The sequence below is a fragment of the Ictidomys tridecemlineatus genome, chromosome 3 (assembly GCF_052094955.1).
Source record: "Ictidomys tridecemlineatus isolate mIctTri1 chromosome 3, mIctTri1.hap1, whole genome shotgun sequence".
NCBI classification, from domain to species: domain Eukaryota; kingdom Metazoa; phylum Chordata; class Mammalia; order Rodentia; family Sciuridae; genus Ictidomys; species Ictidomys tridecemlineatus.
The window spans coordinates 14316442-14334402 of record NC_135479.1 but is presented as its reverse complement, the minus strand read 5'-3'; the positions used below and the strand labels follow the sequence as shown (position 1 = coordinate 14334402).

At 46.3% G+C, this 17961-nt stretch overlaps 1 protein-coding gene across 1 annotated transcript; it reads left to right on the top strand.

Annotated features, from left to right (window-relative positions):
• Nucleotides 1–4045: 4045 nt before the first annotated feature.
• Milr1 (mast cell immunoglobulin like receptor 1) lies at nt 4046–17008 on the top strand. The gene is made up of 7 exons (XM_013359906.4): nt 4046–4177; nt 4270–4311; nt 8040–8309; nt 10764–10880; nt 13478–13567; nt 15150–15218; nt 15978–17008. The coding sequence occupies exons 1-7, from the start codon at nt 4081–4083 to the stop codon at nt 16028–16030; spliced, it is 738 nt and encodes a 245-aa protein (XP_013215360.3). The 5' UTR covers nt 4046–4080; the 3' UTR covers nt 16031–17008.
• Nucleotides 17009–17961: the final 953 nt, after the last annotated feature.

The window sequence follows — 17961 nt, the reverse complement described above, 5'->3', positions numbered from 1 at the left end:
ATAGATGACTGGATAAAGAAACTGTGGTATATACACACAATGGACTATTACTCAGTATTAAAAGAGAATAAAATCATGGCATTTGTAGGTAAATGGATGGAGTTGGAGAATATTGTGCTAAGTGAAGTTAGCCAATCCCAAAAACCAAAGGCTGGATATTTCCTCTGATAAGTGGATGCTGATCCATAAGGCGGGTGGCATGGGAGGAATGGAGGAACTTTAAATAGGGCAAAAGGGAGGGAGGGGAAGGGAGGGGGCATGGGGGTAGGAAAGATGGTGGAATGAGATGAATATCATTACCCTAAGTACGTGTATGAAGACACACATGGTGTGACTCTACTTCACGTACAACCAGAGAAATGAAAAATTGTGCTCTGCTTATGTACTATGAATCGAAATGCATTCTGCTGTTACGTACAACTAATTAGAAGAAATAATTTTTTAAAAAAACTATTTATACTATCATATAAAATTACCTGCTGAGGGCCATTACCAAGTAGGAATGACGCATCGAAATTTCCTTGCCAAGCGTACCCCATGCTGCTTAGAGGACATTCGATGGGACATTGCATGCATGCTTTAATAAGGTGACCTTGCTCAAGGACCAAGGCAGATCCGGGTTTAGAGCTGATCAGGTTTGAGGAAGTAACCGGCTCCTTGAGTTTAAGGCGTTGCCAGTTTAAGATAATGGGTTTTAGGGAAGTTGGAAGTTGAAGATTATTTGCTGGGATTAGGGTGTTTCTGCTGCTTGTTCCCGTTGAGTTCTCGTGAGATTAAAAGGGGATTTGGAGATAGCCTTGTGGAGTAGGTGGATTGTGCGGGAGACGGCAGAACGCGATTGCCCCTGGACCTGTGTGGAGGCGGTGTGAGAGCTGGAATAAAGAATTGCTGCTTGAACCTACAAAGCTGTGAGTGCCTCGTGATTCTGGTGCCAAGCATTGACCTTGGCAATTACCTTCAGACTGTGTGTGTGTGTGTGTGTGTGTGTGTGTGTGTGTGTGTGTATATAAATCCCCAAGATCTCTCAATATTCCAAAGTCTGAAACTTCTGGTCCCAAGCATTTGGGATGAAGGATGCTCAGCCTGTATTACAAGCAGCATAAATCACTGAGTGTCACCCTTTAAAGAAGAGCATGAAACTTGGAATTAAGGCTTTCTGTAAACCAGCACCTCAAGTGGCCCTCCGTTCTCTCCCCCTGGAAGTCCCTTGTCACACACACTCTTTTCAGACTGGTGAGCACAGACTCTCTGGCTTCTGTGTGTGCTTCATGGAGCCTGGAGAATTCTGGATCTAGTAGAAGTGACCCACAGCCCCTCTGGGGTGAACTGAGAGGCTCTGAGACCTGAAGTCCAGAGGGTTCTGATGTGAGCGCTGGGCAGACAGAGGCTGTGGAGAAGCCCGGGAGCCCGGACGTTGGCTCAGAGAGACCAGGGTTTGAATCCCCGCCGTGCTAATTACTAGCTGAGATTTTCCACATGGAAAACGGGGATGATGATGCTCCAGAGGACGGGAGGACACGGTGTGGGAAAAGCAGTCCACACAAGGGCACGAGGCCATAAACAGCTGCCACTATTAACTGCGGCTAATGATAAACTGTCCCCAAGGACGCATGGTGTCCATGGCAAGGAATTTTGTGGAAACTGCAGAGCAGGGAGGGCTGAAGACCTTCCTGAGAGCGAGAACAATATGTGGAAATGAATTCCGCTCAGACCTACTGGGTATTTTCTTTGTTTAGTGTGCTGTTTCCATTTTTGTGATTTACCAGACTCAAAACATGTATTTTCTCTTAAGAAAGTTGAGGCTATTGTTTGCAAGAGGCTGGGCTGACAGAGGACAGGCATGAACCCAGCTGGGTCCTCACAGCAAGGACTGTTATCTTGACCTTCACCTTCCCCTCTCAGTAGCTCTGTGGTTTGGAGCGCTGGCGCCTGGGGAAATGCCTCTGACCTCCTGCCCTTGTGGAGTGGTGGGTACTGCCAGGCTTAGCAGAGACTCTTCCCCTTCAGCTGAGGACAGGGGAAGTGTCAAGGTCAGGAATTATTCCCTTTCCTTCCCTTTCTATATAATAAGAAATTAATTCAGAAAAAAAAAATTCCTAAAAAGCTAAAATAAGACAATCTCCCCCATAACTCTTAACGGCAAGAGAGGGCCATTATTGACATTTTAAGAAATCATTCCTCCAGTTTTTCTCTATGCGTTTAAATTATGGACTACTCACCAGTGTTTTACTGGGTTTTCTGCTTCATTGACCATATTGTGATTCTCTCCCCACATCATAAAACAGTCTACAAATCTTCATCATAGATGTGGAACAGTATGACCAGTAGTTATAAACTAGCCTGACATTTTATTTATTACTTATTTATTTATTTGCAGTGCTGGGGATTAAACTCAGGGGTGCTCTGAGCTGCAGCCCCATCCCTTTTTGCTTTCTCTTTTGAGACAGGGTCTCACTTAGTTGCCCAGACTGGCCTTGAGCTGATGATCCTCCTGCCTCAGCCTCCAAAACCACTGGGATTAGAGATGTGAAATCTGTAATTACATTCAAGATTTTCTTTTCTGTTTTACAAAACAAGTGAGAGTATTTGGGAAATTGTTGCTCAATTTCAGGCCCTGTACGGCTCTATATATACTGCATTTAGGAAAAGGTTTTAGCTTGCTTTTTTTTGGAGTGAAGATTTATATGGATGGTAAGAAGCAACTCTGATAATGTAACTCAGGCATCAAACAAATGCGTATGCTCTGTTAGACGCGTGATTGGATGACTCCTAGCATTATTCCTAAAGTAAAATTAAATAACTTTTTTGTAGCTGTAAATCAATGTTGCACAAATGGACGTTTAAGAGGAGAGCATCTTCCCACTCTAAAGTGGTGGACAGCAGGAAAAAGAAAAAGAAGAAGCTGTCATATTGGAGCCAGTCTCATACAAAGGCCTCCTTACAGACAAAAAAATTTATATATTTTATAAATCTTGCTCTTATTCAAATGGTTACTTATGAACAAGCGGTACTTAATTTTCTATTATCACAGTCACGTTTCCCTGATCGAGCCACCTGTTCTTCAGATTCATTCTCTACTCTTTGAGATTCACTGTCCAATGACTGGATTTTTGATTCACTAAGCAATTAAATAGGAAAGGGTTTATTTGATCCAACACTGTCATTTTAAACCTCTGCAGTTTCGATCTTCTGACATGTTTATTTTGTCCTGAAACAGAGGTTTGTCCTGCATCTATTCTTACAAGGTGAGTTGGAAAATGGCAATTATCAATCTTGAAAATAATAGAAGTTTTCAATGTCTTTTCAATGCCTGAGTCTTGTCTCCAATTGTATCTGAGAGAGAAACCTTTCCACAGATGTACATAAAAATGTGGGGACCCCAAATGAATCTATTGTTATTCTGTTTTGTTTTGTTTTTTTCAACTAGCCAGCAGGGGTAGCTGGGAGGTGAAGGATGCGGGTAAAGACTGCTAACACAAAGATAAGAGAAAGCAGAACTTTGCACACGCATCTGCTAATAGTTCGCCCATTCAAACTTATGGGCATGGTGGTGCACGCCTGTAATCCCAACAGTTCAGGAGGCTGAGGCGGGAGGATTGCAAGTTCAAAGTCAGCAACTTAGTGAGGCCCTAAAGCAACTTAGCAACACCCTGCCTCAACATAAAAAATAAATAAATAAGAAAGGGCTGGGGATGTGACTCAGTGGTTAAGAAGGCCTGGGTCCCATCCCTGTCCCCTCCCCCCCATGCAAACTTTTATGAAGTACTATAAAACCATGTAGCCACAAACTAGCAATATAAGAAGAAATGCCATTTTTAAAAGCAGGATGATTTGTAATTACAGAAGAGCACACAGTTATTCAGGTCATTTGGGGAGCAGAGAAGATCGGGCGGGTTTACGTATATAACAATCCAACAGCCAGATTTTTCCTTTTCTTTATCCCAAACCCAAGTCCCCAGCCAGTGGGAGGCGGGCCCAACCCGTTAGTTAGATTGTGCAAAGCTTGTCAAGATCCTCCGATTTCCCTAATGTGGTCAAGAAAAGGAGGAAGTTCTCTTCTCTGTTGATGGTGCCACTGCCATGATCTCGGCTCCCCGGTCCTCTCCGGTTCCACTGAAGGGAATGTGCAGACATTTGAACACGTTCTTCTTCTGGGGCATTTTTTCTTCTGTTACATGTAAGGCCACATAACCGTCTTGAGACTCGAATCGCCACGCTGAAGCATCGTGTGAAAAATGAGCTTTCTCATGTTCTTTTTCTCTCTTTCAGTTCAAAAAGCTGTACTGAACTGTAATACCATGAAAAAAAATGGTAAGTTTCCTTTTCTTCTTACTGAAGTTATCTTACTGGAAAGGGTGAGATCGACGATCAGCCTTAAACGTGACTGCTCACTTGTAAGTTTTTTTGTTTGCTTGCTTGCTTTCAGATAAATAACCAAGAACAAAGACTTTTCAGGTCAATACACTATTTAAACAGTGATTTTAGGGAGAGCGTTGGAAAGTTTCTTCTGAGTCTCTTGTGACAAAGTTTTGAGATTGCTTTTACAATGAATGTTTCTCGCTTTCTTGCATTGTTGTTGTTCTTCAACTAGAAAACCCAAACGCATCGTCATTGCCAAATAGTTCAAGCAACACTAGAAACGTGTATCAGAGGGCAGGCTGGGTGGGGTAGCGCATGCCTATAATCCCAGCTACTGGGAGGGTAGAGGCAAGAGGATCCCAAATTCAAGATCCGCCTCAGCGCATGTGGCTCAGTGGTTAAGCACCGCTGGGTTCAATCCCCGGTACCAAAAAAAGGCAGCATTAGACCACTTGATCCTCATCCTGGTTCTGCTGTTGACCACCTGGCAGCCTGGGCAAATGACTTAAACCCTTTACTTCATGTTTCTCAACTGTGAGGTGGAGTACTAAAAGCCCTGCTGGGAGAGTCCTCCTGAGGGTTGAGTGCCACAGTCCTTCCTCCTCCAAACAGCTCCCAGCAAATGGAAGGCCATTGATATGCACTGATCTTATTCCATATACCTTCTTTATTCCTGTAAAAAAATGAAAGTGCAGTCACATTTCCTCCAATCCCTTTCTATTCTCTATTTCTAGAATAGACCACTATTAATCATGTTTTTCTATCCAGGATCAGTGGAATTTTTTTTTTTTTTCAGGGCTGGGGATTGAACCCAAGGCCTTGTGCATGCGAGGCAAGCACTCTAGCACTTAGCTACACCCCAGCCCTAAATAAATTCTTTTATAACTTTTCTTTTGTAAAAAAAAAAAAATGTAACCATGTATCATAGATATCCTCGTAAGTAGAAGATATAGATTTATCTCATTTGTTCAACAGTTGCATGGTATTTAATTAATTTATGGTTTTTGCAGTACTGGGGATTGAACCCAGAGGTGTTCTCCCACCGAGCTACATCCCCAGTCCTTTTTATTTTTTAATCTTGAGACAGGATCTTGCTAAATTATTGTGGCTGGCCTCAGACTTGTGATCCTCCTGCCTCAGCCTCCCAAGTATCTGGGTAATTACAGGTGTGCACCACTGCACCCCCATGACATGGTATTTTATAATATGATGCAGCGACAGTTCATTTTTATTGATTATTCCACTTTTTCTCATAATATAAATAATACTGTAATAGACATCCCTGTACAGAACACCTTTTGTGGGCCAATGGGAGCATCTCTGTACATCCTAACAATTGAAATTGCCAGATCAAAGGAAACAAGAGTTAAATTGTTGCAGATTCTCAATTGCCCTCCCACTAGGCTGAAGCTGCGGGGGTCACCAACAGTGTGGGTAAGTGTGAGCTCATCCCACCAGCCCCAGCAGTGGATATAACAGTTTATAAAATTTATGCCAACCTAATGAGAGCAAAATGATATCCCAGTATTTTAATTCACAGTTGTCTCATCTCCTGTAAAACTGAACATCTGTTTCATGTTCATTGGCCGTTAATGCTCCAGCATTCCCTTGTGAAGGAAATGTGGGGATGGCCATCCAGGTTGGAAAGGGAAGGTGGTGTTTTGAAGTTGAGCTAAAAAAGACTGAGAAAATGTTAATTATCCAGATCAAAGAGTGGGAGGGAGCTGAGGGCATAAATCTGTCTTCCACCCAAACCCGTGTTTGGGGTGTTTGGTTCCCGTGGTATTTAGTGGTCATCTGCATTTCTTCTTCTGATAATTACCTGTTTATATTTTTTACCTGATAATTTGATTGTTGGCCTTTTTCTTGTTGATTTGAAGTTGATTTCTGTATATTGAAAAATCCACTGGTTTTATTTACTTTTAAAGCATTTTGTTCTAGACTGTCACTTGACTTTTAATTTTGTCATAGAGGAGTTTAAAGTTTGGGGGTAGCTAAGAATTTTCAATCTTTTTTTTTTTATGGCTTCTAATTATTTTGTTCTATTTTTTTGTGGCTCCTAATCTGGCCTAAAATATTTCCTTGTATTTCTCTTCACTCTTTCATAGTTGTTTTTGTTTTGTTTTGTTCATTTGATTTTCTGATGGGGTTCTTTTTTCTCTCAACATTTTATTTATTTATTATTTATTTATTAGTTGTAGGTAGACACAATACTTTTATTTTATTTATTTCTATGTGGTGCTGAGGATAGAACCCAGGGCCTCACATGTGCTAGGCAAGCACTCTACTGCTGAGCCACAATCCCAGCCTCTTCCCTCAACATTTTTAAGGACAAACAAACAAGTTATCAAACACACTGGAATTGTCCAAAAAAAAAAATTTTTTTTTTGGAAAATTAATGAAAAAAGTGACAGTAAGATTAATAACCGTAAATAATTGAAACCTAGAGCCTCACACATGCTAGGCAAACGCTCGCTACAGCCTCAGCCCATGTCTCTTTCTTAATACAGAAATTTATGGACAAAAAACAACATATAGTCAGAGATTTGCTTTAAAAACAGTCCATTTTCTATTGATGATAGCAATAATACTACAAACTAAGTCATTCAGAAAAAAGAACAACAACAACAACTTTATTTGGCTCATGGTTTTGTTCCTAGGTCAGGGGCTGCTTCTGAGGGTGGCTTCCTAGTGGGCAGAGTCCCAGGAGTCCCAAGGAGTCCCAAGGCAGCTCATTAGGACACACATGTGTCCTAATGTGGTCCTTCTCCCTCCTCCCCTCCCTCCCTCCCCCACTCTTCCCCCCTCCCCCCACTTCCCCCCTCCCCTTCCTTCTCTCCCTCCCCCTCCCTCCCTCCCCTTCCTTCTCTCCCTCCCCCCTCCCTCCCTCCCCCCTCCTCCCTCTCCCCCCCTCCCCTCCCTCTCTCCCTCCCCCTCCCTCTCTCCCTCTTCCTCTCCCTCCTTCCCTCCTTCCCTTCCTTTCTTTCCCACAGGGATCGAGCCCAGGGCCTCCACCCTCTAATCAAGAGCTCTTCCTCTTCCTCTACTTACAGAGCCACCTGAATTCAGGGCTCCACCCTGCTGACCTTATCCAATCCTAACCACCTTCCGAAGGACCCACCTCCACACACCACAGTTTGATTGTTTCCCCTCTCTTACTTCCCAGCCTGAGCTTGGAAGGGGCCAAACCATACTCAAACCCCAATAATCCCAGGCGAGGTGGGGGCAGACAGTGGGGAGGGTCATTTGTTCACTGTTGAAGCTGGATGGCGGGTACACGAGGGTCTCTGATGCCGTCTTTAGTATTATTTATTATATTTGAAATTTTCCAAGATGAAAACAACTATTGGACCAAACAAGCCATCAGACATGACTTCCAGGTCAGCAGAGACCATCCTAATGGAACCTCTTTGCAGATCCTCCGGGGGAAGAGGGGGCTACCACAAAAGAGTTCAGCTGCTCACGTCCACCTGCCGGTCACCGTGAGGAGGCCCTGGACACACCGAGCTGCTCCATGCACACAGTCTGCCTCTGCAGGCCAAGAATACCCGCCTCAGGAAAGCTGGCCTGGGACTGAATGTCCCCATCACTCAACTCATAAAACATGGCCAGAGGCCCACTGAGTTTGTGTCCAGGGATTTTAATAAGCACATTTTCTTCGTGTGATTTTTGTTTTCCAGGATTTTCTTCTCCACATTTGAACTCAAATACGAGTGTGGTCGTATTGGGTCAAAATGCGTCTCTGCTTTGCTCCCACAAGAATGAGTCACTGGAGATCAAATATTTATTGTTTTTGAATAAGAAATTGCTGGGCAACCAGACAGGAAAAGGGGAAGCCGTGACTTTTAACGTGACCATCTCCACAGCCGAGGATTTGGGCACCTACAAATGCAAAGCCGTGCTCCTCAACTGTTCCACCTACAGTAACCCATTCAACTTCACCGTCAGTGGTAAGTCAGTCACCTGCCACTTGGAGGTTCTGCAATTCATGGGATTCGCTTTTGTTCCACCAAGGGCTTTTATGCCCCTGGCCAACATTCGAGAGGCTTATTTGCTGCTGAGGCTCTTTATTATTTTTTGGAGGGGGTGCCAAAAAAAAAAAAAAAAACGAGGGGCACTAGACCACTGAGCCACATCCCCAGCCCTATTTTGTATTTTATTTAGAGACAGGGTCTCACTGAGTTGCTTAGTGCTTTGCTTTTGCTGAGGCTGACTTTTAACTTGCAATCCTCCTGTCTCAGCCTCCTGAGCAGCTGGGATTACAGGCGTGTGCCACCTTGCCCAACAAGTCTTTATTCTTAATAATCCTACTTCACTTGCTCCTTCAGAGACCTTGAACTATTTCAGATAATAGTCTTAGATCTTCAGGCAAACGTCATAGATCTCAGAGGCTTTATTTTATGATTACCAGCTATGGATAAAACCTCCTTCTTTCTGAAGACTCAATTAAGAAGTCTTGGAATCAGGGCAAAATAGAGTAGAAATCATATTTTTAAAAGGAATATGCATAACAGGGAGAAAATCCCAATAAACGCACAGTGCATAAGGTAAAGGCAGTAAACCCATGAATTACGTATGTTCTCTGTACACAACTTTTCTTCAATTTGTTACACTGTCCTGCAGAACTATTTTGGTAAATTCTGAAACTATTCCAGGCATGGTGGTCCTGTAATCTCAACAAGGTTGAGGCAGGAGGATCCCAAGTTCAAGGCCAGCCTTAGCAACTTAGTGAGGCCCTGAACAACCTAGCAAGACCCTGTCTCAAAATAAAAAATTAAAAGGGTTAGGGATGTAGGTCAATGATAGAGAGCCCTGGGTTCAATTCCCATTGTCAATCAATCAATCAATCAATGCCATCTTCAATTAAGTCTTATCAATAGATACTTATTAAGTGCCTACTCTGAACACGCAGTTGTGCTCCTGGGATTTCAGTGAGACCTAAGACATGGTTGTGTCCCCAACTCAGTAAAAGGTGAAGGTCTGAAGCATAAACACAAATTCCTCCATCACTGATTGCCTAGTGCATCTGGTTCCTGGCCTGCCGGAGCTTCTGGTCTAGTAGGGGAGACAAACACAACTACTCAAACAAATAAATCACAAGCCGTGTCGGTGGCCGCAAAGGAAAGGGGTAGAGTAACTTCCAGGAGTGTAGCTTGACGGCCCAATGAAGAGGGGACTGTCCTCTGCTATGGGAGAAAATGGAAGCATAAGGTTTTTTAAACATGGTACAAGGGATTGAACCCAGGGTGCTTTACCACTGAGCTATATCCCCAGTGCCACACACACACACACACACACACACACACACACACGTTGTAGATGGACACAATACCTTTATTTGATCTATTTATTTAATTTTATGTGGTGCTGAGGATGGAACCCAGTGCCTCACATGGGTGCTGGGCATGCCCTCTACCACTGAACTATAGCCCTCACCCCAGCTCTTTTAACAGTTTGATTCTCCCACAAGATAGAGCATGATTTGTCAGAGCACACCAGACCTCTGTATTTCCTGTTGAGAGTTTCCCTCGAATCTATTTAGCAAGGTTACTTCTGCTTTGCAGAGGAAGTAGAAGATAACTGTGCAGCTGAATTCTATAAATGAAAATACAGATAGAATATTTTTGGATGGAGAACACAAGCCACTCTCAACCTTACACTGAGAGCTGAACCATTGACAAAACTATACTCACTATCAACGATAAGCAGATTGAAAACTCTGTAAAAGGCAGGCTCAGACCCTAGTTCTTCAAAGCAGAAACACACGCCAACTTATGGCTTGGTAAACCTCTGACTCTTGTTGCGATGCAGCCAGGAAGGGACCTTGTCAGACACCACACTGTTTGGACTTTCCATCATAATCAAGAGCCAGATAAACCTCTCTTCTTAGTACATTACCTGGTGTCAGGCATTTTGTTATAGCAACTCAAAAGTGGGCTAAGACAGTGAACTCAATCTGCTTAGTCTTTAACACATCCTTTCATCCTTCTGGACCTGGTGACTTCCCCAGTGCTAACCTTCAGATTGATCCAGCAGAAACCACACTGCATCTTTTTTCAATGGCTTGCATAATTGTACTTTCTTTTCCTGAGTTCTTTCAACCAGCTCTGGATTTGCTTCCAGACACTGCAGCTACCTCTGAACCCACCCACTTCTCACTTTGGCCACCTACTTCCAAAGGCAAGGTCCCTCTGGTAGGGTCCACACAAGCTCTGATGGAATTGCTCTCTGACCTAAAAGGATGAATGAGTTAACTGGTGGGTCCCAGGTGCCTACTGTGCCTCAGGGATCAGCCGCACAGTAGGTCGGTTGTCTTGGGAGGCAGGGTGATGGCCCTTCCTGCCAGGTCAGGGTCACTGGGGAAGACGGCCATGCACTGACCAGGGATTGCTGTCTTCTTCCAGAGGGAGACCGCTGTCCTATCTGCCCAGTGCTGCCTCTGCTGCTTCTGGGGTTACTGCTGGTGCTCCTGGCCATAATCCTGGTTCCGGTTTTTTGGCTCCAACGAAAATACAAAGCAAGTAAGTTCTTGACCGTTGTTTCCCCTGGGTTTGGGATATAGACAGCAGGGCAGAGAGTAAGGGGGAGGGCCAGGGGGTCAGACTGGAATGCGGAGGGGCTGGGGATGGCTCAGGGGTCACACCCTTGTCTAGCAGGCCTGAGGCCCTGGATTCCACCCCTGCACCTCAACAACAAAAGGCTCCCGGCACAACAATAATTCTCAAACAGTGGAATGGAAAGAAGAGGAAGGGGAGGATGAATGAGCGAGAATTCCCAAATGGCCCCCACTTGGGGGTCATGCCCACCGGCCCAGGAAGGCCCCCCCCAGCTGTAGGTTGCAGACAGAGCTGGCCACCGGACCTGCAGCTTGTGTGGTCACATGGCCTCCCCCCAGAAGAGTCCCTAAAACTCTGCTGCCACCAACTCACAATTCCGAATAACTTCCTTTCTAAAGAATATCTATAACCTGACATTTGCCAGTTTCACTCTTGTACATTTTTGTTGTTGGTCCATTTTGGCTGCTGGACTGGACCCCAGGGCCGTGCACCTGCCGGGCCAGGGCTCCACCACCCAGCTGCCTCCCCAGCCCCCACTTTAACCAGACAGTTCCGTGACGTGGAACACAGTCACATTGCTGGGCAGCTGTCCCCACATTCATGCGCCATCCTGTCCTCGCCTGGGTCCTGGCCGGCTTAGCCCATTCTCTGTTTCTGTAAAGGTGCTGCTCTAGGTGCCTCCTGAGTGGCCTCACGCAGTAGCCGTCCTTTGGCATCCGGCTGATTTCACATCATGTCACAGCCTCAAGGTTCGCGCATGTGGCGGCGTGTAGCAGCATTTCCTCCCTTGTTGGGGCAGAAAAATACTTCCTTGTATGCACGCCCCACATTTTCTCCATCCAGTCGTTCCTCCTTGGTGGCCTGGGTGGCTTCCGCCCCCTGGCGACTGTAGGAACACTAGTATTTTGAACAGGAGACCCTCCTGTCCGTCTTGCACAGGGCCCTGCCCAGCATGGAGCTGGTCCTGGGTGCCAGCCTCCTCCAGGCAGGGCCTCGCCTTGAAGTATCCTCCCTGGCAGAGCTCTGTGCCCGAGAGCTCCTCCTCACTAGAGGCAGCTCCGGCGTGAAGACCCACGAGAACAGCATCCCTCTTCCCCACCTCACGCTGCATGTGGCAGAAAACTCACTGAGGTCCCCAGCAGAAGCCTCGGTTACTGTTTTTTGCTAGTCTCCTCTTTTGGACCTCCTCTGGCTAAGCTTTCCAAGTGGGCTTTTCATTCAGCACACACACATGGGAGATATCCAGGTTTGCACAAGACACTTGGTGTCTCGACACACAAACCAGCAAGCTGAGGGGGTGCTGGGCAGGCTCCTTTGCCTCGGAGCCTCAGTGTTCTGGCCTGTAGAATGGGGCGGTACAGATGCTGACAGAACTATATGCTGGTTGAGAGAACTAAATGATACATGGTAGGCCCCAGAGGGCCAGGAACTCAGCTGATAATAGGCTCGGGTGTCACTCAGCCGTAGAGCATGTGGTCAGAGCACACAAGGCTTTGGGTTCAATCCCAGGACCCAAAACAAACAAGCCAAATTGAAAATAAATGTCCTAACTTATATATCTCATACTTTTTTTTTTCAGTACTGGGGATTGAATCTGGTACCACTGAGCCCTTTTCATTTTTTTTTTAAATATTTATTTATTTATTTATTTTTAGTTCTCGGTGGACACAACATCTTTGTTGGTATGTGGTGCTGAGGATCGAACCCGGGCCACACGCATGCCAGGCGAGCGCGCTACCGCTTGAGCCACATCCCCAGCCCCCTTTTCATTTTTTATTTCGTGACAAGGTCTCATTAAGTTGCTAAGGTCCTTGCTACGTTGACGAGGCTGGCCTCGAACCTGCAATCCACCTGTCTTAGCCTCCCTGGTCACTGGGATTACAGGTGTGTGCCACCATGCCCAGCGACATCTCATATACTTTGAAAGCACATCTCACTTTCCTGTGAAAACCCAGATTCTTGTAAAAGTGGCACGAATATTCTTCACTATCACTGTCACAGAACTTGCCGTGACCACTGACTATCTCTTGAAGAGGTGCCAAAACTTCTGATGACTGTTCCCTTCAGGAAGGAAAAACATGTGACCAGCCTTTTCTCTCTTTTGATACCAGGGATTAAACCTAGGGGCTCTTAACCACAGAGGCCCATCACTGGCCTTTTTTATATTTTATTTTGAGATCGGGTATTGCTGAGTTGCGTAGGGCCTCGCTTAGTTGCTGATGCTGGATTTGAACTTGCAATCCTCCTGCCTCAGCCTCTGGAGTCACTGGGATCACAGGCGTGCACCACTGTGCCCAGCCTCTAATGGAATCTCCTAGTCAAAGAATGTTCCTCTCAGGACCAGGGTAGGAGGAGTACCTCACCAAGGGCCCCAGCTTGGAAGAGCAGGTGCTTTGGACAAATGTAGGATTTCCCCTCATCAGACACCAGTTTAGGCCACTAGAGTAGCTGCTCTTTCTTTTGGAAGTTTGGGAAAATCTGCTCCTCGGCAGAGGAGACGAGGAGAAGGGAAAACGTGACCAAATTGGTTCAATTGAATGATTCTGTACCCATTTATGTAGAAAAGGCTATGAGAGAGAACGTGCCCAAGGACCCTGGAGACATAGCCATGGAAGGTGAATTGTATGTCAACATCTGTGAAACCCTAGCAGGTGAGAGGACTTTGTTGAGTGCTTGGGTAGGTTTGGTCGGTTGGTTTGGGGTTCTTTTTGATTTTAAAGGCCTTTGAGACACGTGGGGTAAAAATGGAGCCAAAGGAACAGAACACAGCATCCCCTTCCTGTCTCACCCCAGGGCCAGGGTCAGGGTTGAATTCCTCCCACAGAGATCCTCTGGCTCTGCTCCGCATCTGGACAAATGGCAATTGTGGGGAGCCGCTCCAAATGTGTGCACCTTGAAGTCCTGATGCACCACAGGGATCTGAAAGATCACTGTAGCCTCCCAAGGATAATAAGGCTCGGCCCTGGAGTGGCCCCAGGAATAGGCGGCACCCAGAGGGGTTGAGCTACACTCACCTGTAATCCTACCCTTGTTCCCTGGTAATCCTACCCTTGTTCCCTGGTAATCCTACCCTTGTTCCCTGGTAATCGTTCCCTTGCCTCATTTGAATGGCTTCTTCCCAATAAAAGGGTTCAGCACGTGCTCCTCCCTCTTTCCATGGACTCCTAAGGTCAGAGGAGCCATCACAGGACACTCCCCGCCCCCCCCCCCCAAAAAAAAAGGTCTTTCTCTGTCTCTATGTGATTATTTCATGCCAGCTCAGTTCACCTAGAGTGACTCTGTTTAGTCATGAGACATAACAGGCATGTGGCATTCTATGCCTTGGATTTGTTTTTGTTTTTTTCCCCACTTTAAGATATCTTGATTTTTTTTAAAAGTTCAGAATGATTCACACTGTGTTCCAAAGTCCTCTATGATTATTTATTTATCTATTTATTTATTTATCGGCACTGAGGATCAAACCCGGGAGTGCTTTACCCCCCGAGTTACATCCCAGCCCTTTTTATTTTTGGAGATTATCCATAAGTTGCTTAGGGTCTCACTAAGCTGCTGAGGCTGACCTCAAACTTTCAATCTTCCTGCCTCAGCCTCCGGAGCAGCTGGGATTACAGGCCACTATGCCTAGCTACCTTTTCTTTTCTTTCTTTCTTTCCTTTTTTTTTTTTTTAAGAGATCTACATTTTTATTTATTTAAATTGATAAATTAAAATCGCATATATTTATCATGCGCCACGTGTCGTTTTGAAAGACACCTACATTACTTGGTTGGGGGGGGGTATTTGCAGGACTGGAGAGGGAACCCCGGGCCACACGCTGGCTCCACCCCCGAGCTGCACGACATGGCTAAATGCAGCCGATGAGCCCGAGCACTGCATCACACGCGATCATTTTTGTGGAGAGAACACTTAAATCCTGCTCCCTCAGTGACTTTCAGGAACCCAGGACCTTGCTATCACCCCGCTCCTGCAGGCTGTCAATCCGCCCCTCAGTGTGGGGGGCAGGCTGCGCTTCACGGTGAGGAAGACCCAAGGCCAGGGGCTCCGTCCTCCACCCCCGGGGCACTGCACGGTGCTAACCACCTCCCCGAGGTCTTTACCGTTTTGCGACCCACAGTCCCCGACGACGGCAAGTGCTTTCCGCGACGTCCACGGTCTCGACGCCACTGCCCCCGTGTGGCCAGAGATGCAAAGAACTGGCCCAGTAACTCCCTCCCGCGCCTTGTCTTTTTCCCAGAGACAGAACACACCCAGGAGATCCACTACGCCACCCCAGAGTTTGGGGAGGTGGCACCAGGGAAGCCAGGTGAGCCACGGGATGGGGTGGGGGTGTCAAGAGCTACTGATGACAGATCAGGGTCCCTATGGCCACAGGCACAGCTCCGGAAGCCAACAGCACCCAAGAAAACTGCTCCGGACAAATCTCATCCCGAGATGGAGCAGTGGGAAAGAAAAAACGCGGGGTGGGAGATGTCCTGTAACAAGTCCCCAGAAGAGGATGCAGGGTCACTATACAATATTGTCAAGAATAAATGTGTTAGCCGGGCCCAGTAGCACAGGCCTGTCATCCCAGTGGCTTGGGAGGCTGAGGCAGGAGGATCACAAGCTCAAAGCCAATCTCAGCAAAAGCAAGGTGCTAAGCAACTCAGTGAGACCCTGTCTTTGAGTGTCCCTGAGTTCAATCAGAAGAAGGAGAAGGAAAGTTGTTGTTTGGCCAGCCACAGTGACAAAGGTTTGTAGTTCCAGAGACTCAGGAGGTTGAGGCAGGAGGATCACAAGTTTGGGGTTAGCCTCAGTAATTTAACAAGACTTTCAGCAACTTAGCAAGACCCTGTCTCAAAGAATAAAACAGCGCTGGGGATGTGGCTCAGTGGTAAAGTAACCCTGGGTTCAATCCCCAGTACTAAATAGAGAGATAGATAATTTGACACACTCCAGGAAAAACCACTTAATGCTTGGTTCTAACAGGCCATCTATCTCCTAGAAATAGGATTTCCTTTTCAAGTCCCTCTGTTCACATAACTTAAATTTATTGAATTACCATTTTTTCCCTTTTATATTTCAGAAGCCTGTTATGATTATGTAACTGATTCTGCCTATTCTGAACTCGCCTTCTGAAATTCAAAGAAACTGACTACATCTCAGTGTAAGACACTGTTTAGGAAAGCTGATTTAAGTGAAGAAAAAGTAGACTCATTTGGCATTTTGAAAGGTCCAACCTGGTCACCTAAAGTGAATCTCTGGTTTTCATGGCTGAGCGCTATTCCTTTGAGCTTCTTGGGTGAATCCAGTGTCGTCGTCAGCAGTGATCAGGTGGACTCCCTGGTAAGGCTGGAGAGCTCTGCTCTTTGTAGGCATGGACCATCCTCCTGATTTCCTCATCATTTTCATTTTTATTTTTCCCATTGTTTTTAAAAGAACAAGTCTTAGGCTGCGATGTTCTTCACAGTGTGTCCTGGAGGCATTATGATGACCAGCATTCACGTTTCCCTGTCCCTGTGCCCACTGAGGGTTCTAAAGCAAAAACACAAAGCAAAATCCAGAAAGGTGACCTTGAAAGTGGATCAATTGGGGCAGGGAAGAGGAAGAAAAAGAAAAGAAGAAGAAGAAGAAAGAAGACAGAGGTCACTAGATAATCCAAGATGATCTCATTTCAAGATCCTTAATGTAGCTGGCACGGTGGCGCCCACACGGCACCTGGGGAGGCTGAGACAGGAGGATTGCAAGTTCAAAGCCAGCCTTAGCAACATAGTGAGACTCTGTCTCAAAAAAAAAAAAAAAAAAAGACTGGGACGTAGTTCAGTGGTTAAGTGCCCCTGGGTTCAATCTCTGGTACACCCCCACCTCCCCACCGCCCCCATACACCCTCATGCAAAAAAAAAATCCTTAATTTAATTATATCTACAAAGACCCTTTTCCCAAATAAAGTCCTGTTCCCAAGTTGCAGGAGTTAGGACACAGACATGTTCTTGGGCTGCTACCAAAACATCATGGAGGACAAAGTGATTTCTAGCCTGAGTGTCGTCTTCTGGGAATTTGAAGTCAAGTAAAATAAAAGTTAACTGATATGTCTAGGGTCCCAGACAAACAGAACAACTTGGCCAACGTGTCGGTGCTCTGTTCTTGTTCCGGGGCAGCCTGGACCTCAGTCCTGATTATTCCTAGCAATGAGCCTCCGAGTAGAGGCCACGGTGACGTCAACGCCCTCAGCGATGGCTTTAGTAACGTGCTTTGACAAGCGAGGAAACTCAGAAGAGTGGAGCCGTCTTGCAGAGTCACCACGGCCTGGCAAGCGGCTGGAGTAGGAGCTCGATCCTAGCAAACGGCAGCAGGAACGGCGCTTCAGGGTGGGCAGGAGTCAGTTTAAAGATTTTGCTGCCATGAAGCGGCATTCACGAGCTTCGTTCCCCACTTCCTCTGTCGATATTTTTATTTATGGAAATCAGTACATTACAGAGACTCAGTATAGGCAGCTCCGGAGTCAGACCCAATCTGAACCTAGGCTGAGTCATGTGCCGTGTGACTCTGGATAAGTTACCTAACCTCTCTGGGCTCTGGTGTCCTCATTTATAAGGAAGTGGGTGGGAATAATACCCACGTTGTGGTGAAATGAACTCGGGGAGTGGATGTGAAGGGCCCGAGCGTGATCAGGTATCTAATAGAACCTCAGTCCCAGCCACTCCAAGGGCGGTGATGCTCACTCAGAGACACCGAGTGTCTCTGGCTGTCACTCTAGAAACCTTTAAGCCTTCAACGTCATAAAACTTGGTGATTTGGCCACCACTGGCTTCCTCGTCCGCCTTAACTTGAGCTCCCTCTAAAGCAGAGCCAGAGACCAGGAGCAGGGAGCGGGCAGTCTCCAAGGAGGAGGGATGAGTGACCGGGAGGGAGTGAGATGGGGAAGAAGGAAAGTCAACCCAGGGATCATGGGCTCGGGGGCCACAGGGGACACTGAGTGGGTCCTTTAAGACCGAGGTCTGGAGGTCCAGACTGCCTCCCAGAAACCTGTGCTGGAGGAGGGACAGGGAGAGAGGCTTCGTCCTCCGTTG

Coding starts and splice junctions, on each gene's coding strand:
- Milr1 (XM_013359906.4), top strand. CDS start 4,081: ATGATCTCGGCTCCCCGGTCCTCTCCGGTTCCACTGAAGGGAATGTGC. Junction 4,178..4,269: donor CATTTTTTCTTCTGTTACAT/GTAAGGCCACAT, acceptor TCTCTCTTTCAG/TTCAAAAAGCTGTACTGAAC. Junction 13,568..15,149: donor CATCTGTGAAACCCTAGCAG/GTGAGAGGACTT, acceptor TCTTTTTCCCAG/AGACAGAACACACCCAGGAG.